The sequence below is a fragment of the Hemicordylus capensis genome, chromosome 3, assembly GCF_027244095.1.
Source record: "Hemicordylus capensis ecotype Gifberg chromosome 3, rHemCap1.1.pri, whole genome shotgun sequence".
In the NCBI taxonomy this organism is placed as follows: Eukaryota; Metazoa; Chordata; class Lepidosauria; order Squamata; family Cordylidae; genus Hemicordylus; species Hemicordylus capensis.
The window spans coordinates 263,785,342-263,798,591 of NC_069659.1; the positions used below are offsets into that span (position 1 = coordinate 263,785,342).

At 46.5% G+C, this 13,250-nt stretch overlaps 1 protein-coding gene across 1 annotated transcript in view; it reads right to left on the reverse strand.

The window, feature by feature from the left end:
- Nucleotides 1-9,292, reverse strand: part of HTRA1 (HtrA serine peptidase 1) — an 81,415-nt gene extending 72,123 nt beyond the window's left edge. The window contains exon 1 of the mRNA XM_053312438.1: nt 8,612-9,292. Within this exon, the coding sequence (XP_053168413.1) occupies nt 8,612-9,101 (490 nt within the window). The 5' untranslated portion in view covers nt 9,102-9,292. The remainder of the gene's footprint in view (nt 1-8,611) is intronic.
- Between the last annotated feature and the right edge of the window lie 3,958 nt (nt 9,293-13,250).

Genomic DNA, 13,250 nt, shown 5'->3' on the forward strand with positions numbered 1-13,250 from the left:
TCAGTCAACAGAACAAACAAGGAACTACACAGAATTAGCACTGCCTATGACACACTGATTGGATAGGAGCAAAGTAGAAACACACTCTCCTGATCCAATTATCCACTTGCAAAACCCACTAACCCAGGAGGCAAGGAGGAAGTGAAGATATCTGTGCACTGTCTTACTACTGCAATGTCAAAAAAAGAGAGTAAGCAGTGTTAATCTTTTAGTTAAGAAGTCCCTTTGGAAAGTAAGATAGATAACATGCTCACTCAGCAACTGACCTGAAATATACAGAAGAATTTCTTAGAAGATTATGCAATGACCTATTGGAATCATTCAAGCAACCCTTATAGGATTTTTTTTTTTAAAGTTGTATTCAACCACTCCAAAGGTTTTGTCTGCACTGCTGCTTTTTCTGCCTCAGGGATGAGAGACCTGTCTGCTTTTCCAGCCCCTACCTCCCCCGCCCACAACATACAGACAAAGCATCAGTCAGAGAATATGCAAGCGCATGCTGGTGCACCCAACATTCCTAAATAGATAACGCTCAAACCACACATATTGCAGTCAAGAGGGAAACAAAGAAAACATAAGGATGTCTGAAAACAGGGCTGGCAGCCTAGGAACTGGGTAATCAGGTCAAAAGTTTGTTAGGCAGCTACCAAAGTTAAGCACTTCTCTGACCTAGTTTTTCAAGTAGGTGACTTCAGAGCTGTTGGAAAACCAAAAAAGAATCAGCAACTGTCTGAAGAATTCTGAAAATCTCTAAAGCATGCACTATTAAGAACAGAAGCCTAAAGTTATTTACTTTACCTGTTTACAGTCAATCCTAAACACATCTACTTGGAAATAACCAACAGACCTGGGCATGATCAGAAATGTTAGATTCTGACCTGACTTGAGTGTGGTGTTTTTGTTTAATCCATTCCTTGATCCAGGCTAGCTTTTGTATGGTGCTTTAGTTACTTTTAGTCCAGTCCTGGAGTGGAGGCGGAGCTAACAACCAACCAGCAGCAAGAGTATTGAAAGCAGTCTGTACTTGCCTCTCCATAAATAGTATCTGTTTCATTAAACCATGAATATTCACAATTCTACTCCACTGCCTTGTCCTTGCATGCCACAACTCTTTCCTATGGATTCTACAATGAGCTGACTGTGGCAATGTTGGGAGGGGTTTACGAGTCCCTGAGCAACATGAATGTTACTGTAACTTGTAGTTTTTTTCTGAATCGTGAGCTCCAGGAAGAAAACAGAAAACACCCTACAAATCCCAGAAGGACCCATAGTACTCATGGACTTAGAAAACAAGTTGTTGTTGTTGTTGTTGTTGTTTTTAAAGAGAGACGTCCTTCTAACGGAAGTTGAAGGACACAGCTTCCTGTGTGCGTTTGACACACAGAGCAAAGAGGAAGCAGTAGAGCTTGACTGCTGCCTCCGGAACCAAATGTAAAAAGGAGAAGAAGGGGTACAACAGACAGGTTGGAGCTCTCACAGAATCTCATAGCAGTGGGGATCTCAGTTGCAGTTCTAACTACAGTGGAGTCTCCTACTGTCGTTTGGAATTTCCTCCAAGTTCCAACAATGCCCAAAAGACTGTTTGTTGGGTACAACATGAGGCACAGCCCTAACAAACAGCCTCCCCCACCCCAAAGTAGTAGGCTTGACACACTATCCTTTAATTCTTTGGCAGCAATCTCAATCAAATTACTAACTGCACGAGCTAACATAATAATTTCTGAATGTATTAAAATTTTATTTGTTGTTTAAATCTTTTAATTATGGTAATCTTTGAATGTTTTAAATTTTAATTGTTTAATAATTTTTTATTCTGTTTTGATTGTGTTTTTGTAAACCACCTAGAGCCTTTGGAATCAGGCGGTATATGAATTAAATAAATAAACAAATAAACAAACCAGATTAGTCAATCATGATTTCAATACCATTGAAGTCAAGGAGACAAGTTAGTTATGGCTAACTTAAGTTCCATTAATTTCTATGGGGCTTGAAAGTCTTGTCCAGTGAGAATTCATTCTAACATACCTTTGAGGAACACATTTGTTCTCAACTCTCTAGGTCAGCATTAACATTGCAAATGTTTTAGAAAAGGCTTTCACATCACGGAAGTGTATACTACTGAAGACAGCGAGCTGGAAGGAAGAATTATGTACTTGGATCAAATCTTGGCTAGTCACAAACTTTGAAAGCCACTGTCTCTGAGCCTCCATCCTCCATCCTAACAATGGGAAAAATATCGGTATGTGTTACCTGGATACTGTAAGGATTAATAAACCTTATGAAACACTTGGAGCATTTAGGATCAATATTAGATAATTCAGATTTGTAAATTTATCTTCACGTGGCAAAAAAAGAGTGCTGAGCAAGCAGGAAAGTGTTTATAAATATGAAGATAGTTATTTTCAAGCTCTTTAATTGAAACCAATGACTTTGGGCAACAACATGGTAAAAATGTTTGTGAGCAAGTAACTTTTATGTACTTGTCTGTAACAATAAGGAGATGATCCATTCCCTCCCCTCCATGCAGCAATCCAAGAACACAGATTGGTGAGCAAACTCCGTGTATACAAGGGAAGGGATCCAGAGAAGGTAAGGAATTCACTAAGGTTTGTCACAACTTAGGAGACCTTGCTGAAGGCTTCCGGCTGTGGAAAACTGCTTCAGAGGCAAATGAAACATTATCCTTTTAGTTACAGCACCAAAGTTATGGCACCCCCTCTCGAGGCCAGGCTATATCCTTTTGGGGGTTTCTTGTAAGAACATGCTTGTTTCAGCAAGCTCCAGCAGGTTTACTTTTAGAATGCTGGTCACCGTGCCCCCCCCACCCAACACCACCACCACTCTCCCCACCACAAAAGGCTGCAATGGAATTTTCTGTAGAGTTCTAGTAGCTTTTCTACTGGCAGTTTTAATGTTATATAGCCTTTATTCAAATCTATTGTCTCACTCAATTGGACCCAACAAAAACAATAGCAGTTAAAGTATTGTGCTGAATAAGTTATAAATACAAGACTATTTTTAAACAAGCATACGTCTGCATTTGAAAGGAGATGAGATTTTCATTAAGATTTCCATTTGATCACGCTTCTGGACAGAAAGGAGAGTTTTAGTCTTTCTTCAAAGTGATCAAATTATATAAATATGCTATATGGAAATATAAACAATAATATTAACACATTGATAAAATAAATATGAATATTTAAGGGGCTTGGGAAATACTTTACAAGTCCAAGCTGTACTCATATTAAACAGAGATCAGGTGGATATTTTGGGAAGACTGAGTCACAATACTACATAAAGAGAGCTCTAATATATAGAGCTCTAGAAAGGAACATAGGAAACTGCCATATACTGAGTCAGACCATTGGTCTATCTAGCTCAGTATTGTCTTCACAGACTGGCAGCGACTTCTCCAAGGTTGCAGGCAGGAATCTCTCTCAGCCCTATCTTGGAGAAGCCAGGGGGAGGGAACTTGAAACCTTCTGCTCTTCCCAGAGCAGCTTCATCCCCTGAGGGGAATATCTTGCAGTGCTCACACATCAAGTCTCCCATTCATATGCAACCAGGGTGGACCCTGCTTAGCTATGGGGACAAGTCATGGGGACAAGTCATGCTTGCTACCACAAGACCAGCTCTCCTCTCCTCTCTCCTCTCCTGTCTTTATATAACTCTAATATATAGAGCTTTCTATATCTCTTGTAGGTTAGGCTAGTGTGGCAATGAAGCTTAAACTGATTACAGGGAGATTAACTGACAGTGGCATACTTCCCAATTAGTTACCATACAACATTTAAAGAAAAAATAATTTCTTGTTTTGTGAAAAATCTTCTTTTCACAGTGGCATTGTGGTTTTCCACTAGGGACAAAGGAAATTTTTTTTAACAGTTAAATTTTTACAAATAGGGTTTCATCTTTGGTTACAACACTGATTTAATCATGAACTGAAGAGAGGATAGTGAAATATTCAAATGGATTGCAGCTGCTTCCATTCTGAAACTATCAGGATGTGTTTTTAATCAAATAAGTCTCAAGAGCATTGTCATCTGCATAATTAACCTGTGACTAATATTTTAGAAAACCAAGCCATGTTCTAAGGGCACATAGCTTCTAACAGTAATTTTTAAACAGAAGAATCAGGTCAGCCTCATCTTTCAAAGTACTGCAAGGCTGCTGGCCACTGACTGCCCAATTCCATGCAAATTCACTCAAAAGTAAGTCCCAACCATGATACTGAATGGGTTTCATTCACAGGTCAGCGTGTACAGGATTGCAGTTGGAAAGTGATGGTGTTTATACAAGATACAGAAAATCTTCAGACTCATGACACAATTGTTTCCTGAAAACTGTGTTTTAGTCAAAACATCTTAAACTGGAACCCATTTCCCTATAGGAAACAGTGTTCTAAATGGGGATTTGATTCCTGAAACAACCTGTTTTCTTTTTCTGCTGCTATCAAACTGGTAGGGTGTTAGGCACAGACATGCAGCGGAGAATTTGATGGTAGGGAATCAGAACTTGCTAATCCTTGCCACCCACTCCCTTCCCAGTCCCTTCCTGGCTCTTTCTCACTTTTCCATGGAAGGAAGGGAGGTAACTGAGTAGCTTGCCTCCAACTCCTCCTCTTCCTGGGCAATTGCTAGACATGGAAGGAAGGAGGGTGTGGGCTGAAAACAGGCTGGGCTGTCTCCCTCCTGTCATCACCACACACAGCTAAGCCTTGAGGAGGAGGAGGAGTGGAAGAGGCAGCGGTAGTGATGGGAAGGCATGTCAGTCGATCCCTCTGTAGTTTCAGATGCAACAGTAGCTGGCTTCAATACTGCCACCCTAGATGACAATGTGAACCTGAACTGCCATTGTCGCCGCCGCCGCCTCCTCTAGACCACCCACCAATGGCCATCTAGTGGAGCCTCACCTCCCACGGCAAGCTGTTGTAAAGCTGAAACAAGGTGGGAATTTACAAATGTCTTATGTGACTTTTTCTTAACTCGGGCCATTTTAAGTCAAGGACTTCCTGTAAATCTGAAATCGAATGACTTGTATGACTGCTATGTAATCTCACGTATGTGAAATCTAGTTTTGCAAAACCTCTGCACATGTTGAGCAGCATATGCATATGTGCCCATGGAAAACAATAGCATGTTGAAAGTCATTTCTTTGTATAGTTATGCAAAACCAAGCTAAAAACTAGCATTTTCATTTTCAAATTGTGTCCAAAAAGGAAGTTGATTTTAATATCAATAATGAAAAAAGTTCAGAGTCATGATATCAACCAAGAGACTGAAAGGGGGATTTCAGAGCAAATGATCAAAGATATTATTTTAGTTCACTTCTATGGTTATCTGTTAATTCCAGTTAGGGAAATTAAGGCCACCTTGCAATTTAGTTATTTGCTACGATTTCCCAGAAGCTCTGAGTTCTCTCATTTTATCCTAACAACCCTAGTTTAGACTGAGCAAAAGTAATTTGCCTAAGGCTATCTGGTGAACTTCATAGCTAGAGGATGGATCTGAACCCAGGCCTCCTCCAGCAGTGCAACACGATGGTTCTTGTTTCATGTCAATCTCAAAACCATATCTCAGCTTTGACTGGTTTGTCCACTCCATACTTTTATATAAATAGGGCATGATGAGGTTAATCAAGCTTTTATTTTTTTTGTTCCTCTCAAGCTAAATGTATCATAACAAACTGATGAAGTGCAGGTTTTGATGAGTTGGGTTTTACATTGCCAAGAAATGGTCCATGGGCCTGTAGTATCTATTCATCAATCATTCATTCTGCTGAGGCTGCCAACTTTGCATTTCTGACTCATTTTCCATGACATCACTTGACCCAAGGGCACCTAGCTATAAAGCCCTTCAGACACATCTAGATTAAGCATTTCAGCTACTTCTACTCTGAGGGATCACATTTAGCAAAGTCACATATTAGTATCACTTTCCAAAATGATAGAGCTAAGCTATATTGTCATCTTAAAATTGCATCACATAACAAAAACCCCAAAACTGTAATACAGAATAATGGATGGACGTTAACAAGTTCTACCAGCCACTTTAAATTCTGTTCAAAAGCCATTTGAATATGGAAAAAATGTCAGGAAAGAACAGCTTTATGCATGGAGAAAAGATATATCCAAACATGAGATAGTTTCATCCTTTTTAAAATAAGATGTTGCTTCAAGACACCCCCCCCCACACACACACAAAAGAGGAAGTGCTTGCTTCTAAATCCTTTATCCCGATGTCTGCCAGATGTTTGCATGACCTTTCATTCACATTCTTATAAATGGAGGCACTTCAAAGTTACTCAGAGTCTATGTGCTTCCAGACCACATAATTTAGTTCTAGAATTCTAGTTCAGTTATTTTTTCTCCCAATGGAGGTAATGGAGCTTCACTAGAACAAGGAGAGATACAATGCCCCATTTTCAGGGGGAGGTACAGCACCCCTCTTATCTGCTCATACTGTGTTTGAAATAATCTTACTGCACCTCAGTGCTTTATAGGATCTAATTCTACCACAATTACATCCCGTTTGGCCTTTACTCCCAAGCAGAGAGGGAACACTGCTCCCAAGGGTGCACAAGACTGCAGCCTTATAGTCCAATTCTATTTTTCTTTATTCAAAAGCAAATCCTACTGTGTTCAATGGGAATCACTCCCAAGTAATTATGCAATGAACTGCAGTCTTAGGCAGAAAACAGGTAAGTGACTAGTAAGGGCAGAAATTTTGTTGATTCTTCAGTCATGCTCTTATAAAAGTAAACATCTCTAGGAAAGTGTTAGACAAGGCAAACTGTTGTTACACAACAGATGCGTAACAGTTTTTCAACTTCATTTTGTTTTTTTTAATAAAAGTAGCCAGGAAAGCTTCAATGTTGAGCAAAGAGAAGAGGCTGCTTTTTTGGCTCAAAATTACACCACAATCTGCTTTTCAACCAACAGTAAAAAAAATGCAGGTACTTTTATCTTTTCTCCTGCACGTGAAAAACAGTTGGAGGAAATATGAGGGCAGCGTGAGTGATTAGAAGACATGGAGCCCTTGTCTTAACCATTTCCCCTCTGTTTAAACTTTCAGCCTCTTATCTGTTTTTCATCTTTCTTTTAAACTAGAAGACTGACATATAGTTTGGCATTTAGTATCTCTTAAGTTAGATAATTCAACTGCAGACCAAAAAAATACCAACACCAGTAAGGGGGGGGTATTATCAATAGATATTAAAATGATCCATCATATAAACTGCATGATCTTTCATAATGTGTTTCACACATTTACTAGCGGTATTAGGCCACTGTAAAGCAGAATGAAAGTGCTTATATCTAGTAGGCAGCAGGTACTAATAGACATTGCATAAAGAGCAGCAATTTGAAGGAATAAATAATAATCATTGGTGGTTTGCTATTGGATCAGGAAATCTAATACACCCCCATCCTTCATCATCTGCCTCAGGCTCCCTCAGACCCCCTGCATCCAACTCCCCACCCTCTTCTCCTTTCCAAGGATAGCACAGCCCTCTTTCCCCAACTCATGTTTCCTTTCAAGCCTACCCAGGAACTGATCCTTGCATTCTCATCTCACCACATACACCCTTGCTCCCTTTGCCCAACATCAGATTTGCTCTCATGTTTCTGTCTCATCACTTTCCACTGCCCTTTTTCCAGCCCATTAACTTCACATCCAGTCCATGAACATCCTTGGCACACACCATTCCGCACCCTCCCTAGACTGTCTGTCCCTGACTTCGTACCCAAACCAGACCCATCTCCTCACCAGCCCCTTTCTCCACATCCTGACTAATGTTCTCCTCCTCTCCATCTGTCATCATGGCTACAACTATTATTTACATTTTGGAAAGAAAAATGCATTCCGGGAATAATGTGAACTCTCCAAGGTATTGGAAATAACTCAAATGACACACTGGACTTCAACCAAAGAATTTGGTTTCTTCTTCTTTTAAGCGGCAGTCCCCTCAGGGCTAAAGCTCCCTACCTTAGAGCTCCCTACCTTAACCCTTAGCTGCTACAAGCCAAGCGGCAGGACAAGAACAAATGGATGCCAAAGTGGCAGACTCCAGAAAACTTCTAGTTACTCATCAAGGCAGCAGGAAGCTAAGTGGGTTTTTCATGTTTTAGAAGGGAGCAAAGATAATGAAGTGTGGGAAACCTGGGTTCAGCTGAGACACTGTTGTCAGTACCAAAATTGGTCCTTGCGGAGAATTTTATAGGGGCGTAGCTAGGGGAGAGGGGGCCCGTGTTCATCCCTCTCTCTGGCACCCCCCCAGAGTGAGGGAGATAATGAAGAAAATAGGGAGAGATGGAGCTGGGGGGCCCTCAGGAGCTAGGGGGCTATATTCTTTGAACCCTTTCGTCCAATTATAGCTACGCCCCTTCTGACCATGTACAAAGTGCTTGGGGGGGGTCAAGTAATGAAAACACATCTTATTTTGAATAGGACCCCAGTATCACCTGTACGTAAAATACATCCCCAGGTACTATTTCAGTTGAGACATTCGGTATTGCCTCCGTTTCCCTCACACTCTCCCCTAATTTAGATTCGAAGCCACAGCAACCAGCAGTCCTCCCGCCCCCGCCCGGCTTTCCTCGCGGGCAGCTTACCCTGGCCGCAGGCACCCCGCTGGATGGCGATGACGGCCGGCTGGCGCTGGCCCTCAAAGCGCCGGCTAGCAGCCCGCAGTTGGCACAGGTTTGCGTAGCTCCTGCCGTCGTTGCCGCACACAGGCTCGTTGCTGGCGCAAACGCAGCGACCGCCTTTGGCCCGCTTGCGCACGGTGGCCGAAGCCGCCACGCCGGCCCCGCCGGGCGACAGGACACACAAGAGCCCCTCAGCGCAGGACGGCTCTCCAGCCGGCGGCCCCCCGCAAGGCTCGCCCTCCTGTGCGGCGCAAACGGGGCAACAGCCGCAAGAGTCGAGCGCCTCGCCGCTTTGCGCACACTCGGCCGGCAGCTCCGGGCAGCGCGAGCGGTCGCAGCGGTCGGGACAAGCCCGCTCTTCATAGCGCCGCCCGAACAGCTGAGCCGAGCCGCCCGGCAGCCTCAGCACACAGCCGCACCAGCTCAGCGCCAAAGCCCACAGAAGCGCCCTCATGTCTTCCTCGGAACGAAGGCGGGAAGCGACCAGCGAGCAAAATACGCACAACGTCAGCGGGCAAGACACAGCGCGGCCGAAACTAGCGCTGGAGAAAGAAGCAGAGAGAGAGAGGGCGGGCGGGCGGGCGGGGGGGGATCTTGCGTGCGGGGCGGAGAGAGGAGCTGGTGCGGATGTCACTGTAGACGGCTCGCCTCGGCCTATCCCGCCTGGCTCGTCAGGGCGCACAGATGGGGCTGGGGCGGGAAGAGCCGCTTTTAAAAGGAGCCTGGGGAGGGAAACGCAGCTGCCGCGCGCGTGGGGCAAAGCCTGTGGCTTTGTGGTGAGGGCTGGGAGGGGACTTAGCAGGCTTATACAATCAGCAGGGCAGGAACGGCAACGCGCTGCGGCGCCAAGTGGGGCAGGGAACAGCCGCAAATCGTAAAGCTTTCATCCAAAGTCAGTTTCCACAAAGCGAGAGGCTCGGCTGGAAGTTCCCTGAGCCAGCGGCTTACACGTTCTTTCACACGTTCAGAACCACGCTGGCGTTTGGGTTTTCCAGGTGCTATTCCAAATATTGAGAACGTTATAGAATTAGCTAGCGAGTGCGACTGGAAACCAGTCATTTGCGCCTAAGGACCCGAATTGCTCAGCCACGTAAGTAGTGCAAAATCTAGCACTACTACACAATAAATAAAACTCAGCGCCTCTATGATATAGATGGAAGCTCCCAGTGGCATGATCTTTATATGCTACAACCAGGGCTGGGGCTAGGGTTTTTTGCGCCCTAGGCGAGATCACCTTCTGGCGCCCCCCTCACCCCGGCCAATCATATTTCAAACACAGATGTATTATAGGAAGAATGAAAAGCACAGAATTTGAAATCCCCCCCCCCGCCAGCGCTCATCGGGGCAGCAGCGTTGCCCCCTTTACCGGATGTAACTGGACGTACTTGACACGCCTGTGTGCGTTGCACACGCACCCAACGCGCACAGATATGTTGAGTACCTCCAGATCCATCTGGTAAAGGGGGCAACAGGGCGGCACGATGCCAGCCCAACGGACTTTTAGGAAATCGAGAGCGGGGAGGGGAGAGAAGTGCACCCTCCCCTGCCCTTAAAGTTACCCCAGGCCAGTTCCATGCACCTCCCTAATGTGGGGCCCATGGAGCAGACTTGCAGGAGCTAGGCAGCCAGGGGAGCCAATGGGATGAGAGGCAGTAGGGATGGGGGGGGACCCTTCTGGGCAGTCTCTCCCCGCAGTGAGCCAGCTGGCTGGGTCCAGGGGGGCTGGGGGGAGGTGGTGGTGTCTTGCCATGGAGCTGGTGGCCCTTTGGCTACTGCTGGCCACCAGGCACTGCCAGGATCTCCCGGGGCTGTGGCTGCTGGTTTCTGCAGCCCTCTTGCCTGATGTCTCTGTGCCACCCACAACCCTAACCCTACCCCTCCCCACCAGAGAGGGAGCAGCGGCAGCCCGCTGAGTGTGCGGGGCGGGGGGGCAGCCTTCTTGCAGGCGGCGGCAGCAGCGGCCTCAGCCTCCTCCTTGCAAGCCTCTCCTCCGCGGCCAACCAAGCAGGCGCTGCTTTCCGCCCTCCTGCCGCACAACTGCCAGGCTGCTGCTGGGCGGGCGCCACCACCGAGGCCCTCGACTCAGCCGCGGCGGGCTTCCCGTGCTGATAGTCACTCAGCAGAGCCGGCCCGCTGCTGACGGCGGCTCTGGGGCGCCCAGTGGCCGGTCGGGACTCCGGGGTGAGGGTGGTCACCCTCCTCCTCCTCCTCCTCCTCCTCCTCCTGCAGCCGCAACTGGCAGGCTGGGCAAAGCAGGGCGCGGGGGCGGGCTGGCCGGGGTTGCAGGGTGCCCAGCAGCAGCAGCAGGCCACTGCTCAGCAGGTGCCCCTGCTGGCTGGCCTTCGGTGGGAGCCTCTGCGCGGGGGGCTCTCTCTGGAGTGGGAGGCGAAGGCGGTCCTCGCAAGGCCTGGACTGCTCCGTCCAGCAGGCGCGGCGCGGCTGGAGAGAGCGAGCTGAGTCCCACCCTGCCCCCAGAGGAGGCGGCGCCGCCTGCTTGCTGCTGCTGCTGCCTCGGGGGCTGGTCAGGGCCTGCTGCTGCTGCTGCTGCCTGCCTGGCCCCAGCCGCGCGTGGCGGGGGGAGCCCTGGGAGGGGGGCGGCGGCAGCCCCGGGTTGGGTCCCCCGCCTCGCCCCGCCACCAGACAAAGGGCTGCTGCCTTGTCCTGCCTTCTTGGCCCCTCGCTCTCCCCTGCCAGGCAGGGGCCTGCAGGCTGACCACTCGGGGTGGGGGGGCGGCAGGCTGGCCAGCGCGGCGCCCCCTCCATTTTGGCGCCCTAGGCAACTGCCTAGTTCGCCTTAATGGACGCGCCGGCCCTGGCTGCAACAATCCACCAGTGATCAGGTCAGATGTGTGCCATACCCAGAAACTAAAGACCCCGTTTCTAATCTTTGAGGTCACCCAGCCATTGTGCAATGGTAGCAGAGTACTTCTTTCAGGGCCCACCTCTGGTTATCCTGTGCTCTTAAGACTGTGACACCTTAAATCAGTCATCAAATCACAACTCACAGGAATGTCCAAGGGTTGCTTCTTAACCATTAGGAATGCAGTACTTAGAACTATGCCTATGACTAAAATGTAGATCTGAATAATAGATCGTACATTGCAATAATTTTTACTTGCAGGTACTCCTAAATAGAAACTAGTAGAAACACAAATGCAGCTTACAACAAAAGCCAAAAACTAAATCACAAATCTTGATAATTCCATGCAAATAAACCATATGAATCAATCATGACAGGCATAAGTGATAGACCAAACAAAAAATCGTGAATTGTGGTACAGAAGCCCAGGATGGGGGACAGATCTTTATTAACTCTGCTTATTTATTTGTTTATTTACTGAATTTGTATACCATCTGATATAGAAATCTCTTCTGAGTGGCTCCATTCCGAGGACAATATCGTACAGCGCACACACTTCTCCCATTCATATGCAACCAGGGCAGACCCTGCTTAGCTAAGGAGTCAAGTCATGCTTGCTACCACAAGACCAGCTCCCTTCCTTCCATTGTTTAATCACAGTTTACATCTGGCTCTACTCACTACAAGGTGATCAGGACACTAGCCCTATGGGACCTGGAGTATCATAGATCCTCATAATTAATGCATGAGATGACATTCAACAAGGAGGATAGTTCGAATAAGAGGGCAGGGCAATGAAAGTGAATCTTTGGAGATTGATGCTGCAGTATTACTGGAGATATCAATCTGTGATGACACTTTGGCTAAGAGACCATTTAGAAGGCTGATAAAAGAGAGGTGCAAGAATGTGTGTATCTGTCTGTTCATAAACAAGATATTCTACCCTTCAAAAAATGACTACAGATAGTTCACAATTATACCTTTTAATATAGACACATTTTCCCTTGAACCCAAACCGTACTGATCATCTCAAGCTGAACATTGGAAGTTGCCTTATACTGAGTCAGATGGTCCATCTAGCCCAATATTGTCTACAGTAACTGGCAGTGGCTCACAAGTTTCAGGCAGGAGTCTTTTTCCAGCTGCATCTGAAAATGCCAAGGATGGAACCTGGGACCTTCTGGATGCAGTGCAGATGCTCTACCTCAAAGCTACAGCCCCTTCCCAAGGATGTTTTCCATGTTTCTGTCTGTTGCTGTTCAGTTAGAAATTAATATGAACTTCCATTAAAATAATCTGTAAGCTTCCCGCACATGCTCTTTCGTAGGCCTACACATGGCCCCAAATGTCAGATTCTTATCCAACTTTGTGGGGAAGGCCAACGTTGCCCCTCCCAGCTGTTGGGTCTGAAGTGTCAGGTTGGATTCAGTCTGAATGCTGACATTTTTGTTGGACTGCTCCTGCTCTCCCCCCCACACCTTAGCTGGGACTGGGTGGGTGACAAGAGGCAGCACATTCTCTTCTTCACGCTAAATGGAGCACTAAGCCAGCAACTTGCACTCTTTGTCTGTGTAAAGTGTATAGGCGCCCCCCCACCCACTTTACGTTTCTGTTGGGTCCCCGAAAGGCACCAGGGATTGTGCGGGACACATCTGGTTTGGGAGATTCCCACAATCCCTGGCATCACTTGGCAACCTAAACACACAAAGAAAAAAATATATTTTATATGGAAGCCACTTTTGA